This window comes from Melospiza georgiana, chromosome 4, assembly GCF_028018845.1.
Source record: "Melospiza georgiana isolate bMelGeo1 chromosome 4, bMelGeo1.pri, whole genome shotgun sequence".
In the NCBI taxonomy this organism is placed as follows: domain Eukaryota; kingdom Metazoa; phylum Chordata; class Aves; order Passeriformes; family Passerellidae; genus Melospiza; species Melospiza georgiana.
In genome coordinates this window covers 6187733-6207454 of record NC_080433.1, presented here as the reverse complement: position 1 = coordinate 6207454, position 19722 = coordinate 6187733, and the positions used below count along the sequence as shown (strand labels likewise).

Sequence of the window (19722 nt, the reverse complement as noted above, 5' to 3'; positions counted from 1 at the left end):
GAAAAATCAGTTTATTTTTTAAATGCCTACTAGATAGTATAGGTGAAGAATTGTCATGCATTGTGATGAAAAGAAGACTGTAGGATGTTTCTCAGGGCAATTTTTCTCTTTGATTGTTTCTAACATTCTTAACAATCTCTCACACAGAATCCTTTGTGCAACTGGATTAAGAAAATAAAGATCATTCCTAGTCAAGAGACATCCACAAGAAACTCAAGAGGTTTCTAGCAACCTTGCTGGCAGATTCAGCCAGGAGGAAGGATAGAGCCAGCATGGAGATACACTCCTCCAAAGCCTCCGAGGGAAAAGCTGACCACCAGAGGAGCTTGCTGCTGGTGCCAGAGAAAAGTAAGTCTGAAGGTTATTCTGCCTATCTTCAGGATTAATTTCATTTACTCATTAATTAACACATAATGCCTGAAGTGACAAGTATAATCTCTGCATGGCTGAAAAGAGTCCAAGCAAAAAGCATCCCCAAAACCCAGCCACCTTTCAAAAAGGATATTGCATATGGGGACTACAAACATTGGTAATTAGTCTACAATGATTTGCATGACCTATGCTTCATCCTTGTGCCTTCCAGCTGCCTGATGGACAGGTACAGTGATTCCCAGAAATGGGTATCAATGGGTTTCTTCTGTCTAACCACAATATCATTCTCACTTCATTTACTGCTTAGTGGGAAGGCATTGCTGTGACCCAGGAATCAGCTCCTTCCAGATGGACGAGTCTCAAAGTTCAGCATTTTAGTGCTTTAAACTAAGGAGGAGTTTGCTCATCCATAGCAGCCTGGACTGCAGAAAATCCAGTTGTTTGACCTCTTAATGCTCTCCTATCCAGCATTACAAGAAAAAGACATTTGGTGAGGGCTCTTTGCTAACACAGTAGGGGAGCACATGCTACAATACATCAGTCCTGGGAAATGAGGTGGGGGGGTGGGCTGGAAGCAGAACTACACTGAAACACTCCAACCAGAAATAACTTCTGCTTCTGAACCACAGAATCATGGGATGCTTTGGGTTGGAATGGACCTTAAAGACCACCTAGCTCCAGCCCTCTTATCACGGAGAGGAGGCAGGTAGTTCACTTTTCATTAGAGCAGGTTGTTCACACAACATAGCCTTGAACACTTCCAGGGCTGGGGAAGGGGGAAGAGTGATCTAGTAGAGACATTTGATTAGCAGGACCCCCTCCCTGACACTGACGTGAGACCAATGCACCAAGTCTTTTAACCAGAAGTAAGAGATGCAAGCAACCCAAAATAAACCATAGTCACTCGAAGCACCTGACTGCTTAAACTGGGCAGCAAAAAGAAGGCACTGAGAGGATCCTCTGCCCAGTACCAGGAAAAATGGAGATATGCTGAGCCTTGGCAGTGCTTTGCCCAAAAGCACAGGAGCACCCGAGGCTGTGCTGTGTGCCTCCCACAACAGCACCTCTCATCTCCAGCAAGGGCTGCTTTGCACTGTTAACTTTGCTGGGAGCCCACAAAATCATTCTGTGATGTTCTCCATAGCATGTGTGGTCTGAAGGGTTTTAGAGTCAGTGCCAGGAGTGCAGTAAGAAGGAATAAGTGTCTAGCAGCCTTACAGCCAGGCACACACATGCACATCCAGTTCTGCCTCTGAGCTACACTAATTATTTCTAACGGTAAAAATGCTCACGTACTAAGGCTGAATGAAAATGTACAGCTAGGTAGGGAGGAAAATGCATTCTGTAAAACAGAATACTCACTTTCAGTTTACATCTAAGCACATGTCACACTTAAACAGCTATAATAGACAAAACTCTCACATGCATAAATAAGCACAGATATACGTAATGAAAGGAAGGAATATAGTTAGGGACAAAAACTTTACATGTGTATAGAAAAAATGCAGGAAGGAAAACTAACCCTTTCATTTAGAATAATATCAGTGCCAAAAACCAATTCTTTAACATGACTGCAGAAAAAAAAAATCAGATTATTGAAAAAGGGTGACTATTTGTAATTTTTATTGCTGCTGGAGCAATGATGTGGCAAGAGCCCACAACCATCATTTTTCCCTTCTGCATCCTTAAAATACTTCCCACCTGGGGTGCAAAGAGAGGAAATGAAAGGAAATAGAAAATTATATTTTTCATGAGCTAATCCTGGGAAGCAATCTCTCAGTTTCCACATTTTTGGCAATGATAATTTAAACAAGGAGACTGATATTTTCTTTTTTTTTTTTTGCGCAGTTAGAACGCATGCTTCGAGATAAAAGACAATTGAACTTCAGTTTAAGAAGAGGAGGAAGGCAGTGTTCAATAGGATTCATTAGTCCTCTCCTCTTAGGACTGCTGCATAGCTCAACACAGCATACTACAAAACTGAGAGCTCAGCTGCAAGCCTCCTTGGAAATGCTGAAGGCAAGCAAGATCATCAGGAGAACAAGCAAACTGAAAGCAAAGAGAGCATAACTACTGTACCTTTACTTTGGGGAGGGTTCTGACTTCTGTCTCGGAGAACATTAATCTGGTAGACAGCTCCATAAGGCTCAAAAAGTTCTTTTAATTCTTTTTCTGACCACGAACGGGGAATCTGTCCAACAAACATCTTAATGGCATCTGGGTCTGGTTGGTCTGAATGATCCAAAGCTCCATTCATCTTGTTAGCTGTGCCGTTACTAGAAAGTGGAAAAGGAGATTAAAAAGAGAAGACAAGTTAGGAGACTACACAGTTTTCGTGTGCACTAGATGCAGAAGATGATGTCAATTGGCACAAAGCAGGAAAAAAAAAAAATCAGTGTTTAATTAATAGCATAAGTATTACGAACAAAAAACAATGCTATTACATTTTTCATTGGAGTCTGGTTCTCTCTGCAGGCTGCTGCTTAATGTCATTATATAAGATGAGAGCGGCACAACACAACCCAGGACTTCTGCATTTTAAAGTAGAGGATAGTGGCAAATAAGTGCAGCTTTCTCTCCATGGCTGTTGTAAACAGAACTGCAGTGAATTCTCACTAAACTGGCTACTGGCAGAAAGCAGGCAGTGCGTGTGTCTATGTGTGTGTGTTTTGTAATAAAGTCACATGAAAGGAGTATGAAACACTTGGCAATCTGTCAGATGACTAATGCAAGATGCCAGCGATGAATCTGCAGATTGTGTGAAGCATCCATGTGTGCATCAAATTAGTCTGATATTGCCTAGAATGGAAAACACTCCAGCTATGTGCCTGGTTGCTGCCGATTAGTTGCCTACGCTCTTTAAAAAGGAAAAGCAGCCTGGAGAGACCCAGTTTAAAGCATTCTGTTTATTGCTGCCATAAAAAAAAAACCCCCACAAATCAAAAAGAGACGGCAGTGGCAAAACTGTCTACATCGCTGTGGAAATTAAAATGCTGCTTTAGAAAGTTTTTTTGCCCTGCAAAAGGAGATCAAATTTTTGAACACTTTCACCCCCTGTAAATTCTCAGCCTATCTGATCTCCAGATGTACATCCTAAATCCAAGTTCAAAACAACCACACTTTTGCAGGGAAAAAGAACTTTGGAGCAAAAAATAATCTGATGTGGGAAACAAATGATAGATCATGGTTTAGGAGAATTCATACTCTTATACAGAAAATAAATAATTTTAAATACTGAACAAAAGTAAAAATACATCACTCCCTCCCCCCTCTCCCCTTGCATTATTGATAATTAAGGACAGTAGTTTCAACTAATTACTTGGCTAGAAATTCCAAAAGTGCTGATGATTTTTTGGATGTTTCACTTTCAAGAATGCACACTAATGATGCATGAATTTTCAAGCATCCCCCATCTTTCCACCAGGGAGAGGGGGCAAATGGCCTGTATGCAGCAATGTCAGAAGCTGATCATGGCAGAATTCAGGCATTTCAGAGCCACCTGCCACTTTCAAAAAACTTGGCTTTAATTAGAATTTCTCTGTTTGATGATTGTTCAGGAGTGAATGCCCACCGGAGGACTTGGAAGAGCTCAGAATCTGCACAAGCAGATGAAAATCATATTTTACATGTGAAAAAAAAATCTAAGAGTGGAAGAAGAAAACAACCCTGTGCAATTCCCTTGTCTCACAGCTATAACCTGTGTGAAGACAAATTATTTCGTTTCATGTGTTTCATCTCCTTAAAAGCATAATTCGCATTAATATGCCTGTATTAACTTTAGCACTTTCCCTGCTTACAGGCAGGAAGGAGAAAGTTATATTAAAGGCACATTTTACACCACCAACAAGAAGTTTGATCATCCCTTGTGAAGTGCTTTCAACACGGATCAGCAGACAACAGCATTTATCACTCTCATAAATGGCTAAAATTCCTCTATACTCTAGCAGGAATCTTGCCTGAGTAAGAGACTCCAAGATTTGGTCCAAACTTTTGCATAACATTTCATGTACAAATATCTTGTCTTGCAAATGCTCTTTATTTTGAATAAGTTCTGCAGGTCTGAACAAGTTCACCTGCAGGAATTGTGACTTCTCCAGGCCCTAGGAACTGCATTTCCACACAAAGACAACACTTAAGCCAAACCAAGCTAACCATCCAAACAACCACCCCCTAAAATTGCCAAGAAACAGAAAAACCATGACTGACTCACTTGAGTGATACTTCATGGGAACAACTTTCAAGACTTTCATGGAGCAGTAGGCACCTATGTGACACTTAAACCTCTAAAAAAAAATCACTAAATTATTTCTTTTCAATTCCTATTCCTCTACGTAAAACCCAATCTGTCAAACAACCTCCCTACTAGGGAGGTTGAAAAATCCCTGACCCATAGCTTAAAATAGCTGTGGAAAACGCTTATATGTTGTTTTGAAAGAAAAGGTAGAAGATTAGTTAAGCTCCCAGCTCTGCCCTGGGCTTGGTCAACTATTTTCTTTCATAAATTGGCTTGACTTTTCACTTCATTTATTCTCTGTGTTGTTTGTATTGAGTTCAGTTTTAAATTATGCCCTTCATCTGTTCTCTCTGTTGGATCCCTTCTTTAAGAAATCCATACACAATTGCTACTTAGCCCAGAATTACAGCTAGGGTCATGTTTAATAAAGAATAACAAGTTTATTTCTTTGCTTTTTCCTTTACCAAAACCACCTTTACCACCAAGAGCCCCACAATTTCCATTGCTAATCAGCCAATTTTTTAGGAAAGCACAAAGCCAAACACTAACACCTGTTTTCTCAGGTTAATGGCCCTATTAGCATCAAGTTCTTGCTTTGAGCTAAAGGTTTAGGCACAGGCCAAGCTCTCTTCTAATTGCAAAAAATGCTTAAGCCCTTTCTTTATTTTGTTGGGACCAAAGTTGAACTACATTGGTCATATTCTTTAAATGCTTTATTGGCTGAAGGTGGTTAAAAGCTCTGACTCAAGGCATCAGTACCATACACTATGATGCCAAGCTCCAGGGGACAGGTTTTGTCACTCACTGCCTGCATTAACTTGAGTAAGTCATTAAAACTTCTCCAAACTAAATTCCACCATCCATTGACAGCTCTGTCAATCCACTAACTCCTGCAGAGTTAGGGAAAAAACCAAGCATAATTTAGGCTTTTCTTTAAAATACTTTTCTTCCACAAGGTAGGGACTTGACTGAGCTGCCAACATTTTGGCGGTTTGACAGACAAGTTCAGGCCACAGAGAGGGCACTCATTTTTACAAACACAGCTGGGCTCCTTCCTAAACTGCACTGCCTTTTATGTCAGTGCAAACCAAGGCTCTCAGACACCTCAGAGTGGGAATCCAAGTCTCACTGTTGGGATTTTGAGGAGCTCATGAACACTGTTGCAGCAATGACACTTGCAGTGGAATCCTCACCCAGCTTTGGCAGCTGGCGTAGGACTAGAGCCAATGCAGGCAAAATGAACAAGTGAATAAATCAGCAGAGAGATAACATTGGGGAAAAACCACCTATTTTACAGATTCTATGGATTGGATCCCTGCAGTATACTGGACGGCTCCACTGAGGAAGAAAATTATAGACCACACCTGCCTGGTGGTTCATTTTGTCACAGAACTTGTTGAGTCCATACAAAATCCAGCCAAATATGCCTGATCCTTTGCAAATGATCCCTTCTAAGATGAATTCCCTTATCTTCTCCCAGCTTTCATCTTCACCCAATGGACATTACAGCTCTGCACTAAGACCTCTTGGCTGCTAACAGCTTTAGGGCTTTTATTTCCTTCTCTTTGCCAACACAGTGGCTCTCAGAGGAAGTGGCTTCTTCCTTCCCCCATCTCCCCTTCTCCTGTACCCAAGAAGTAATAAGACAAAAGAGAAACTGCATGTAAAACTTTCCAGAAGGAAGTAAAGCAAGCCTTGTGAAAGCTTAGGACTATTTCTTGAAAGCACAAGTGTACAGAGATAGCTGTGTCTAGGGGACACTAATGAGAATGGGATCCCTTGGCACTTACTGTCAGTACCCAAATGATGACATACATTAAAAAAAAATAAAAAAGAAGGAAAGAAAGAAAAAATAGATTATGTGGCTCTATGCTGTAGCAATCCTTCCCTCCATGGCCAATTTAGCCCATTGGACTCAGGGGTGACCCAGCACATCATCTCCACTGACAAGGTGCCATCTGTATCATAGAGAGCAGCCCGAGGGCAGAGATTAAGACACTGAGTCGCTGGCTGCTTGTGGTTGCTGCCAGAGCATCCTCTCTCTCAATTTGTGCCAATTTTTCTTCTAATAACCTAACTACCATTCCATCATTTCAGCAAGCTGACAGGGCCACTCTTGAGGAGCTGGAGGTTGTTTTAATATCCCTGCTGCTTCAGCAGGAGCACCAGAAAAACCCAGTAGATGCCCTCTTGGTCTCTCCCATTCATATCTTTAATTACTGCAGGACTGCTAAAAGTGAACTGCCCACTCAGGACAGAGAGGTAGCCTTCAGAAGCAATGTCTGAATCAAAACAGACTCTCTTAAATTCATCATTGTTAACAGCTTTGGCATTAATCCACGTTCATTTCCATTAATGATCCCAGTGTCAAGTCAGGTGCTGAAAAACAGCTGTTAACGGGGACCAAACGGATTTACATGACACCTGTTGGCCAAATCTGTTTTTAACCCTACCCAGTACCTTCCTACTGTTCTTTTTTGGTTAATTCATATTGCAACTCTCACCCTATTATTGTGGTTTCACCATTTTGCTGGGGATTTGCCTTTTTCATGTCCCATGGTATAAGATATTTGAATTCCCTGTAGGAGCCAACAGAACAAGAACATGATAACAAACGAGTTCCAGGTGTAAGGACAACTAAATCCAACCCAGTGCAGAGGTATTTACAGGCACCAAGGTTTTACAGTAACAAAGCATTTACATCTGAGCTGTGGCATCACTGCCAGGATATCACACGAACTGACAAAAGGGACAACACCCGTTTGAAGGCTTCTGACTGCTGTCAAGAGAGACAGCCAAGCATCACCTTAATGTACTCCAAAGATCATAATTGCTGGTTTACGAGCAAATTTTGTCTGGAAGGACCCAAAAGGGCTTTATAAACTCATTGTTTAGAGAGGAATGACTTCATCGTAAGGTGACAGACGGCAGCTGTTTAATGACATGGAGCATTATCACACAACAGTTCCAGCCAGGAAGGGTAGAACAATACCGTACCCAATTGAAAACTGCAGGGGGCTGCAATTTATAGACACAGAAGGTAATTACCTACATTGGATTTTGGCCAGCAAAATAAGGGCCAGAACCTCTGACAAACAGAAAAAGAAGCTGTGCAACATTTTTAAGCTGTAAATGACCAGGTCTCTGCATTTTGGGGGGGGGGAAAAGTCATCTCTAGATGCCTTCTAGCCCGTCAGCATTTCTGCAGCACTCTTGCTCAAAAGCAGCTCAAAGGAAAGATGATGTTTCAAAAATCATTAACTGCTGTAGTGTGTTGTAGTTTTTGGCAGAACTATTAGAGTCTAATAACACTTATAATTATTATTAAGTAACGCATATCCTAAACAGCAATTGCTAAATGACCCTGACATCATGCCCAATGGAAAAAAACCTCCTATGGCAGGATGTTCTACATAGGCAGTCCTACATAGGCAGTAAAGTCTACAAAATAATTATCTCCAGGCTTCCCTGCACCCATCAGCAGGGCTAACAACGGAGCAGCTGTAAGACTTGCAATCCATCTTACAGCCCCATAAAGACTTTAACAAAGAGATGAGCAATTCTTCATGCACCCAGCAGAGAGCAACCGCACTTGCACTCTCACACACACATGAATTACATGAAAATCCTGATGGCTTTTAATACCTGACATACAATGCTCAGATTTCATTCTTCTTGGTAGCTAATAATACTCAAGTGCTTGTGTAAGCACTCAGTGGTAAATGCAAAGATGTTTTAAGTTGTGTTGCCTCCACAGTGGCAGAAATTAGCTCTAGAAGTGTAATTTTTCTTAAGACAATGAGTTACTTTTTACTGCCCTGATAATTTAAAATCCACAGTAATTTTTCTGGTGAAATCAGAGATTTCTTGTAGCCCAGCTTTATTAGCTCTCTCCACATAGTAGATCATACAAACCATAGCAAACCACTGTTTAGTATAGGGAATACTTTTTTCCTGATCAATTCCAAATTTAGTACATGTAATCAGTTTAATGCCTCAATTGCAAATTTTAGGTAAGGTGTAAAGGTATTTTATCCCAGAGGAAAAAATACTTGAAAATATAGGGGGAAAAACATTCCTACCTTGAAAATGTTTGGATGGGTAATACATTTGGCCTGGGAGAAGGAGCAGCAGAGGGAAGTTGCCTTTCAGGCAGATAGGTCAGACTGCATGATACTAAGGGCAATATGAATTGGAAAATGTACCGAACAAAATACAGACTGGAGAAACATCAGAACACACCTGATCCCACCTGAGATAAAACTTGTTATTTCTCAGAGGTATAGATGCAGATTCCTCACCAGTATCACAGAAGGAAATCAAGGATACAAAAGGAAATCATAGTAAGAGCTACATTAAAATGCAGTTCCCTTTTCAGCTGGAGGTGCACATTGGAGCACATACACTCCTTTGTGCTTTAAGGCTTCTCACCTCCCTAAAATTAGCCCTCAGAGTTCTGCTCACCAAAGTTAAATATTCACCTCCAGAGGGGGGTGGCTCTTCAGGTGTTCAGCCTCTGCATTCCTGCACCACTTCTATTACAAACCAGTTTGATTTAAGGTAGGGGTTTCAATGTAAACCCTGGATACTCCTTGTGTACATGTTTAAACCTACCAAAAGATGTCATTCTAGTGTTGTGCTGTGGATAATGCTTCCTGGAACCATAGAGTCAACCTTTGCAAAAGCTATGTACATCTGCTGCATCTGCTTCAAAAAAAACCTTACATGAAAACACACCTTAAAAAAAAATCCTTCATGTTTCAAACAATCTCAACTCTTACTGCTGCTGCATGGACCATTTTTTAACTTTTTATTAAGCAAATTATTTTTTAGAACATGCAGTAGTGCTTAATGACGTGCATGTGCTGTGAGTGGAGCAACTCATACAAGTTAAAATACATGTAAACAAGAGTGAATGAGTGGAGAAGAGAAAGCAAGTAGCGATGGGAAGAGGCTTGTCTTTTTTAGAGTCTTTATTTTGGAAACCAACTAAATATCACTGCCAGTTCATCTAATAGCAGAAACAAACAATTAAACACCCCATCTATACAAGTCTGAACTGGGCAGCATCTTTTTGTTTATGCTGATAAAATTTACAGTGCCCTATTTTCAGTATTTTTAAGGATTTGCCTACAGTAGCCTATAGATTTTACTCAACTGAAACTAGTAGAAGCTCAATAGCCAGTGAGAGATACCTGCCCTTCAATGGCTGAAGAAAATCAAAGCCACTCCACCCTGACTGCTTTGAATTAATTTCTCCTCTTATACAAGTACCGATGAGAATCACAAAGTTCTGGGATACTTGTGAAGAATGAAAATAAGTCCTTGAAGATATAAATTAAGAGCCTATGCAAGCCCAAACCCTTGTTCTTCCAGGCTGCTGTAGGCTTTGGGATATAATTATTCAAGGTTTGATGAAGTCTGCGAAACAATAATGTTCTGCAACATAAAGCTCAGCTTAGGTAACCACCCAATAGTTCATTTTTGCTTTCTGGGCAGAATTTGTTCTCTACATTAAACACTTGAACAAGATTGAGAATATCTTCATCAGGTGTAAGGTAAGTGCATTTCTAAGAAAAGTGCCATGAAAGTTAAGACAGAGAATCACAGAATGGTTTGGGTTGGAAGGGACCTTAAAGACCATCCATTCCAGCTCCCCTGACAAGGGTCTAGCCTTTAACTAGACCAGGTTGTTCTAAGCTCCATCCTTGTCTTGAACACCTTCAGGGATGGGGCAGACACAGCCTCTCTGGGCAACCTGTGCCAGTGCCTCAACACCCTCACAATAAAGGATTAATTCCTTACACGTAACTAAACCTGCCCTCTTCCAGCTTAAGACCATTTGCCCTTGTTCTATCACTATATGCTACACGAAAAGTTCAACAGATATTACATCATGACTTTGAAATGTCTGTTTTCTGACCAGTGTCTGCACATCTCATTTTGACCTGGGATGTTAAGTAATAACAAAGGTTTCTAATTTATAATTTTTCAGTGTCTAAACTAACCTCTGTTATGGCAACTATTGCAACTAACTGCTACACTCTTGTTGTGCTCCTCAGCAACTTTTTTGGGGCATGAAGGTCTGTGCTCTGTCTTGAAGGGACTCTAGTTGAAGAGGGCTTTTTTCTCTCTGTATCACTGTAAGCTGGACAGTAACATGAGAGCAAGCTTGAACAATTACATTATAGTTTTGGAGCATGGATTGATGCACTTTTTCACATGAAGTTGAACCAGGAGTGGCTGACTGCTCAGTATTAATGGTGTGGATTATTAATGCCTTGCCTTGCTGATTGCACACATTTGCAATGAAGCACACTTCTTTCTGCGTGGCAGGAAACATTTATCGGTATTATTTTTTTTAAAAGCACTATGGTATTTGATTACACCCAAATGCTTATGTATTTGTGACATGTCAACAACTGAATTAGAATAGTACCAGGCTTTTAAAATTCAGGACACGTAGGACCATCTGTTTTCTTGTCAACAACCTCAGTCTCTCTCTCCCCATTTCAAACACTTACGGCTCCAAATTTACAAAGTTGTTACCCAATTCCCTTCTTCCTTTGCCCTCCAAAAAACTTCAAAGACAGCAATGAAGACTTCAAATTTTTTTTTCTTTTACTTCATAATTACTGACATGACTATTTCAGCAAATTTTGTAGCCAGGCTGGAAGATATCTGCAAGTTCTTATGAGGTTTGCAAGGTCTTATCTACTTCATGGCAAACTCTGTCCTGGAGTTGAGATGGAGGGCATGGGAAAGGTGTTCTCCAAACATTTGTTTAGAAATGCAGGCAGTTCTGTGTGCTAAAATCAACTGATTATTGAAGAAGTAATTTACAGTCCAGAGTTTTTCAAGACTGGCACCCACAAGTGTACACACACATATGCTCAGGCCTGGTCCCAGCCGAGCTCCACAAAGTGCAGGGAATCATTTTCATGGGCCCAAAAGGCCAAAGAGAAGGAGCACCTGCCTGACATGGCTGCTTTACCTAAACAGCATCCTTAAAAAGGGAATGGAAGATCACAGCCCTGCTCGTTTTAAGGGTGCAGCCAATTTTGTTCAGCCAGTTTTGGTTAGATCTCAAATAGACCATTTGAGGAAGCTGTGACATTCAATTTTCTTACTTAAAACAAAAACTCCTATCAAGCTCAGCCAGGCTCTCCCCTTCTACAAACCTGAATATATGGGAAGATCATTGTTCAAAGTGTGATGCAATTGTGATTTCAACAAGTTAAGCATCTCATTATAGCAAAATCCCCCTCAGCTGATTTATTTTTTAAAACCATTTCTTCATTTTTTTGACACCACATCTGGCATATAGAATACAGATGATCATTTGTTTATATATCTGTCTAAATGCCTTTTCCAAACACAGCCAGATGGAGCCTTTCAAAATCAAATTAATTTCAGATTAATTCACTCTGGACCCACTCCAGTTTCATGACTCTTTGCTTTGAGGCACCATATAAATTGATTTAGAGTCACGAACTTAAGAGAGCTCAAGTCCTTAGGTACAGAAAAAAAGAGATCCTTCTTACATACTGAAAGAGTCAGCATATCAAAAGAGTCCATGATCCTAAGTTTAGGCTCCTAAAATACCCTCCACCAAATCAACATGAGAATGCCTTAGCCTACATAGTGCCAAATTCATATATAAAAATCTTCATATTTCATTCCAGAAAAACCACTTTAGAATTTACATCTTCAATGCCTCCCTTGCTGAGTCCAATAAAATTTATTGCTCTAATTAAAAAGCAAAATAAAAAAAAAGCGTTGCTCTAAACCTTGCAATAAGCAGTAGTCATGGAAAGATAGGAGACAGGTAATAAAAATCTCCACTGCAAGGGATTTATCTAAGGAACTATAAACAAATGTAGCCTGCAAACACTGTGGGCTTGCATACTGTCAATCCTCTGTGGATGCCTTTATTATCTCACTTGTTTCAATTGCAATTTGGGTTTCCATGGAGATGTAACAGTCAACTCTGGAAAATTATAAGATAAATGTCAGGCAGTGATAACGGTGTTAATGAAGCTTCATTGACAAGCAGAACTATGCTTCAAATAATAGGCATATTTCTATTAGCATATGTATAACCTGTCCAGAAAAAGAGAGAAAAAAAATCCCAACAACAGGGAAAGACAATGTTAAAAAAATTAAAATTAAATTCTGTATAGATGATACAAGACACACAATGGAACATTGCATCCATGTGAAAGGACGAATCTCTAACAAACAGAGGAGAGGCGGATTCAAAATTTAATTTCCCGATTCCTCTCGAAATTTTTGCACTCAGCTCCCAGGCTGAAAACACACTTTGCTGACACACGCAGCCACATTCCTGCATGGTGTGACTCTTGTTTCCTTGCAGCACGGGGCTGGAAGGATCTGCTTCACCAGGCACTTTGAAGCGGCGGTTTCATAATGCGCAAATACAGCTGCGGCGGGCTGTTAGAAAGATGCCGACCTCAGTGGAAACACGAATAGCGCACACACCAGCACGGCCCCCCGAGCTCTCGGGTGTCGTTCGTGCTCACATCGGGGTGGCTGCTCCGCCACATCTTGATACATGATGAGTTTAACGTGATACTGCCAGGGCAACAGCCGCGAGCGCTTCAGATGACAGCACGGCGTGGTCTTGACCTGCTTCTGTGTTAACCAAGCCTGTGGAAGCTGGAGAAGCTGCCGCTCATCTGTGAGGGGCTGTAGCCAACTTTTTCCTTCCCACAGATGGAATGGTTTTGGTGAACTGGAGGTCAAAGAGGTGACAAAGAGGATTTCTGCAGAACAGAGGGAAATGAAGCTCATCCTGCTTCGTTTCAATGAGTCAAGCTCTTCATTTGGCCAGGGTGGACTTCCACTCTGCCAGGGGAAGGGGAAAGAGTTTGCCTACACCTGTACTTGAGGGTTCATTTTAGCAGTTTACCAGAAATACCAGAAATCAGTTCATCAGAAATATGCCTGTTATTTGAAGCATAGTTCTGCTTATCAATGAAGCTTCATTAACACCATTATCACTGCCTGACATTTATCTTATAATTTTCCAGAAGCCAGGAGTAGGGCAGGAGCGGGGCAATCCTACCCCAGAGAACCACATGAAATTTTTTGTAGGTAGGTAAAATAAGCTAAGATTTTCACTGCCTATTCATGAGGCTGTATTGCCTCTGTCAGGACAACCAAGAGGTGCTAGAGGTTGGTTCTATCTCTTCTCATCCCACTATTTTAGTCCCTTGCCCGCCCATGTAACTCTTTCAGGTATTGTCAATCCTTGCATCTCCTCCTCTGTCTTTGAAAACAAGGTTCTGGTATTAGAAGAGTGTTAGAGGGGCTACAGATTAAATTATGAGACGGAAAACCAGGATCAGGCTTGGTTCAGCAGCAGAGGAAGGTGAATTTTTAAACATACAAGCAAACAAAGAAGAATATCTTTATCCCTCCAAAGGCTTGATATTAAAGCATGGGAAAGGGAAAATTTCAGGAATTGTGGGGAAAAACTCAAATGTTCCTGGGAAGTATAATCTTATGAAGCTGTAGCTCAACAAAACGTCTCCATGCAGGACAGGAAACAAGAGGACTTTGCTATTTCAATGAAAAATACAATTGGGGAGTGGGGTTGGGGGCAGAGTTTTTTTGCTCTTTCCCCCTCCTCTCCTCAAAACACCTCTGTTCCTCCTACCTGATCTAAATTCTGTTTGTTTAGTAAAGGCAAACATGAATGTTGTTTGGAAAACACTTCCCAGTTCTCCAGGGAGAAATCATCTTTGTCCACACAGGTTTTAGGGAGTAGAAAAGGGAGTCAAGAAGTGCCCAAGTCTTTCTGCAGAACTCAGCTCTGATCAGATTGCTGGACAACAACAAAAAAACAATAGAGGTATTTTTCCTTAAGCTGTATTACAAGGAAGCTTAAAAAAATCCCAAAAGTTCCTCTTTTTCTGATTATTTTCTAACTGCTCCTCAATATAACAAATGAGAAAAATCTAAGTAGCTCATTAGATTTCTACTAAAATGTCAATAGTTAGAAAGTGATTTTCCCCAGTGAGTTTTCCACACACTTATAACTCACTCTAGTGCTTTTTAGAGGAGTGGAAAAACCTCTAAAACCTAATATTAGTGGTAGTTGAATCTATGTAGCAGGACAAGTACTCCTGCCAGCTTTGTGGAAGACAGAATAATGAGTAAAACTTGAGGCTGGCTTCAACTTCAGATGGGCAAGACATACATGCTCCTGCCAGGGTCAAATGGTGGGAGAACCAGGTCCCACCAGGCATGCAACCATGATTTGTAGATTAAAGAAAAAAAACTGGATGTGAAGGCAGAATACTGAGCAATTTTTTTTAATGAAAAAACCCCACGCATGCCATGTGGAAGGCATTGTCTGCACTGCAAAACAGGCCAAGTTGTCTTAATTTCTCACTTATTGAAATCTCTAAATTCCATTGCAACGTGTTTTCTAGCATCTACAAAGGATTAATTTTCCTTTGTATCTTGGATCACCAACAATTTTACTTTTATGTCCAAAGAGAGACCTGCTATACAAAAGGTCAGAAGTAGCACTGGCAGACAAGTAGTCAACAGCAACTCTGAGTTTTTAAAGTAAACCCTCATTATAGCTTAAGATTTTACTTAGTCCTTTATTTTTTCTCTGTTATTGCAAATAAGATATCTTGCTCTGTCGGCTGTGCTGTTCTTTTGAAGCTCACAAGAAAATAAACAACTACACATAATTAGGGAAGGAGCAACTTGCCCTTTAAAGCATCATTCAAACAAACAAAATGAGAAAAACTGGTTTAAATTTTCCTAATAAATATACCCTGAAAAATCCTAACAAAAATATGCCCTAGCACACACACATGCACACACACTTCCCAAGTCATATGGCAGTCATTTATGAGGACACTTCTGACTTCAAAGATCTTTTAATTGTGAGTTTGAAGGACACTGTGCAAATGAAGCATTGGGAAAACAAAAGAGGAGTGCCATTCAGAACTGTTTTGCCAAATGGAAAGGAAAATACAGCTTGAAAAGTTGCCAAACCCCCATGTTTTTAAGGTCATCATAAATAATTGCAGTAGGAAAAATTTAAATTTATGAGACAACTTCTAAACTGTACTTTTTGGACATAATCTTATCCTAGTGGATATTTATTTGCTCTGGAGGTTTAATTTACAAGCAAAAATGAACCCAGGTCTTAGGGACTTGCTGACGCTTTTAAGAAGAAATGGGAAAAGAGGAGACGGGGAAAAAAACACAATTACCATCCACATAATTTTGACCACTCTGTTATTTACAAAGACTTTTAACTCCAACACCCTTGTGCACAAGAAAAGGTAGTTAAACAGTTGTGGATGTATTTTTAAGCTCCCTGTGACATACTCGACCTGTGGAAACTTGGCCAGCTCAGGTTTGGCTGGCTGTCAGCAGCAGTGTGAAACGCAGTGTGATTTATAGAAATCTCTGTCATCACACCACAGGGTTAATGTCTTTCCTTCTTTTTTCTCTTTCCCTCCTGCCCCTGAAAGTGGAAAACTCTTATTTGTGATGACAAGTCTTTGGAAGGCTGGAGGATTAGTAACACCATGTGGTTCCCTAAGATCTCTAGCCCTTTTCCAACTGTTTTTCCATATAACTCCTCTCTGTATGGTCATCGACACCTTCGCTCAACAGATGGAAAAAGGGAAGTACCTGCCCCAGGGCAGGTGGAGGGACCAGGATGCTGGCAGAGGAAGAGTACAGACTTGGAGCACACACGTCTCAGCTGCCTGATACAAGAAACCCAGGGGAATCCAAGCATCAAATATGGGATTTTAATAATATGAGCATTTATATTAATGATTAGAAGGCTGAACCTGCTGGGCTTGTCACTGTAAGTAAGAGATATGGAGAAAGAAATGATGAAGCCTGAATTTTCATTCCGACTGCCACCACTGGAGAGCTGTGGATTTGTGCTCATCCTGGGCTAAGGCAGGGAAGGATATCTGTGCCCTGTGCCCACACAATCACTCAGGATAGGCAGCCACCAGCTGGGCAGCAGGTCAGCTCTGAACACCGAGCTTCACTCCAGCAATTTCAAATTCATTGAGAGGGGTATTACTCACAGATTATTTTAAGGCACATCAGTTTTCTTGCTATAACCATCCTTCAGAGAAGACTAAGAGAAGAACAAAGCTGGGAAGTGTGTCTAATGGTAAAGAGCAGAGAACTATGCAACAAAAAAAGCTGTTTCTCAGCCACACTCTTTCATAAGTCTTTTGACCTTGCTGTGCTTATCTCCCTCACCTTTGAATTATGATCCCATCCCAACAAAGAATTCTGAAACACTCAGAGGAAACCACTACATAAATGCTGAACCATTATGTTATTAAAGAAAAAAAAACAACTACTCTTTCATGATATATTTTTTCTTTTAACTTGATGCAATTCTAATTTTTCTTTTAAAGGCAGTGTTTGAATATTATGAAATACAGCAGAAGTACTTTCCAAAGCCACTATTATTATTTTGATTGCAAGAGCATCTTTGAGGCTCCAAACAATGCTGCCTGCTTTCTAAATAGACATAATTTTATTAGTAAGCCCAGATGTTTTCCTACTATTTTCATAAGTTAGGAAACATGACACACTCACAGACTATTTTAATAGACAGTTAAGAAATAAAGGGGAGCAGGGGACACAGCAGGTCTGAGTTCACTAGCCTACAAGGTCAGGAATTTTTAATTTACTGTTTTCTACCAAGCACCTTCATTAATTAAAGCCCAAGATCTTTAATGCTTCTTTAATTGTCTATGCTTCCATCTTTCCATGGTTGGGCTGAATATCAATACGGTTGGCTGAAACAGTTGCTGCTCTACTAAGAAGGTCAGAGAATCCGGGGGGTTTTCTGGGCAGAATGGGAATGTATTCCCTGAAGTTTCAAGGTAGAAGGGAATGCAACTCTAATGTGCCAGCTCACGTCTCATTACTCTATATTTTCTAGGCATTTATCCAGTAGACACCTTGCTATCCTTTCTTATTTAATTCAATGATGCATTCTTCCACAGAGTTGCACTAGGCTGACACATTAATTAAAACTACCTTGAAATATTAGCAGCTACATAGCATTTGATTGGTAGGAGAAAAATAGTTGGGTATGAAAATTAGTATTAGCTTTTACATAAAATAAATTATTATTCAATAAATTTTAATTGCCTTGGGCATTTTTATGAACAACCGGGATTAGCGAATATAATGTATACAATACATTGTATATGTAACAGACAGAATAATCAAGGCTGACAGAGTACTTTTGCTTGTTTCAGAGCACATGCACAGCTCACACGGAGAAGGAACAGATTACAAGGAGCTTCCCCGTAGCCACGCGCAGCTGTAAAAGCTCCGAGTCAGCAACGGCAGCGCACTGACAGTTAAATCAAAACTATACATCCTTGAGGAGCCATTTCCTCTAAATCACAGCTTCTGATTCCTCATCTTATGTGGTCAATGGGCTGCATTTCTTAAAAATGGCAGCACTGGTGGAGGTAGCAGTGAGGCTTCAGGAGAGCTGTTTTTGCGAGCTCTGTTCCACGAGTGCAGCAGAAATGTACACAAAGCTTTACAAATGACCTCATTTTTACTAGGAAAGGACAGCTCAGCTCTGTTCTACATTTTCCTGAACTGAAAGAAAGGCCCCACAGCCAAACTGTCATGTCTAATCATTGTGTTGCTGGAGAGTGTTTAAAACAAACAACTTTTTTCATTTTTTCTCTCTCTTTTAATACAAAGCCGTGGAGCAATTGTTGTGTTTTCAGAGGGTGGGAGCTGCGTTTTTTATCACATAGCCAAGACACAAGAACGGCAATTTTTTCCCAGTGCAATGAACAAGCTTTATAAGGATAAATTTTCACCTCATTAATGATCTGAGCTGATTGTTCCCTTCCCCCACTCTTCCTTTTAGGTCATGGATCAAATGTGACCCACTTTCCTTGAATGCTTTCCCACCATCTATTTTTCCCATTAGAGTAGAAAGCCAGTTGCTAAGGACACATTACAAAGAAGCCATGCAACCACTAAATATCTGCCCCCCAAACACACACATACACACACACACACACACACACACGCACACACACACACTTTTTTTGCCTTTATGATATTTCCCCCCTCTCATCATCCACTCTCAACAAGATCCCGCTTTACATTCAGGAAAGCCAACAACAGAACTGCTTATAAGGACAGGCTTAGCACGAGAATAGGATTTTCTAATGACTACAGAGACTCCTGGGGGCCTTCATATTTAAAAAAATATAAAGGCAGCAGCCTTGGTTTTTAATTACTCCTAATTCTAAATCTCATGGCCTTAAACACAATAGCTCTTTCAACTCTGAGAAAAAATGACACTAATCAGTAACAGAGTCCCCTGCGCAACCTGCTAGTCCTCTGCTGGCATTGCAATGCTTGCACTGCTATGATTTTTCAAGGTTGACCAATGAGTCAGCAAAGCCAAAACAAACTTAAAAGCATTAAATCATGCAACTGAAATGTTTCTTTCCAATACACCACTGGATGGATTGCAATTAGTGAGGGGAATCACTACAAGGCAAATATTGTAAGAGGAGAGAGAGAGAGAAATAGGGAATTAAAGGAGATGGTGTTCATTTTGCAACAAATGAGCCCCAGATGTTAAGGTATTTGTGGTTTAATATAGCCCCTCTCATCAGCCAGGTAAGGAATGTAATTAAAAAGCATTAAAGTTCTGTTGCTGAAGATCAACAGAAACAAAATGAAAATTTAATTCATCTGCTCTACTTCCCTCTGAGTAGCCAACTAATATTCCTACTTGGTGCAAAGTCCTGTGAAATGGAAGACTTGTGCTGTTATACAGTGCTTTCCATGAAAATCCTCTCCTTGGCATTTATAAAAGAAAAGATGTCATTCTAAGTGTCTCACTGAAAAATTAAACAGAAGTATGTAACACTGCAGGTATTTGAATTTGTGTGTTTCAGCTTTTCATGTCTTTTATTACACTTCCCAGAAGGATTGTGCAACACCTCGGTGTTTCTATAACCAAAACATCATTCCTTTACAAAGAGAGATACACTATATGATTAAATGTTTCACATATATAGATTCACATCTAA

The 19722-nt window shown here is 40.3% G+C and overlaps 1 protein-coding gene across 8 annotated transcripts in view; it reads right to left on the bottom strand.

The window, feature by feature from the left end:
• The window catches only part of CELF2 (CUGBP Elav-like family member 2), a 553419-nt gene that overhangs the window by 132323 nt on the left and 401374 nt on the right, over window positions 1-19722 (bottom strand). For all 8 annotated transcript variants that reach the window (XM_058022005.1, XM_058022001.1, XM_058021998.1 and 5 more), the window contains one exon: window positions 2452-2648. In XM_058022005.1, coding sequence (XP_057877988.1) covers window positions 2452-2629 — 178 coding nt within the window. In that variant the 5' untranslated portion in view covers window positions 2630-2648. The remainder of the gene's footprint in view (window positions 1-2451; window positions 2649-19722) is intronic.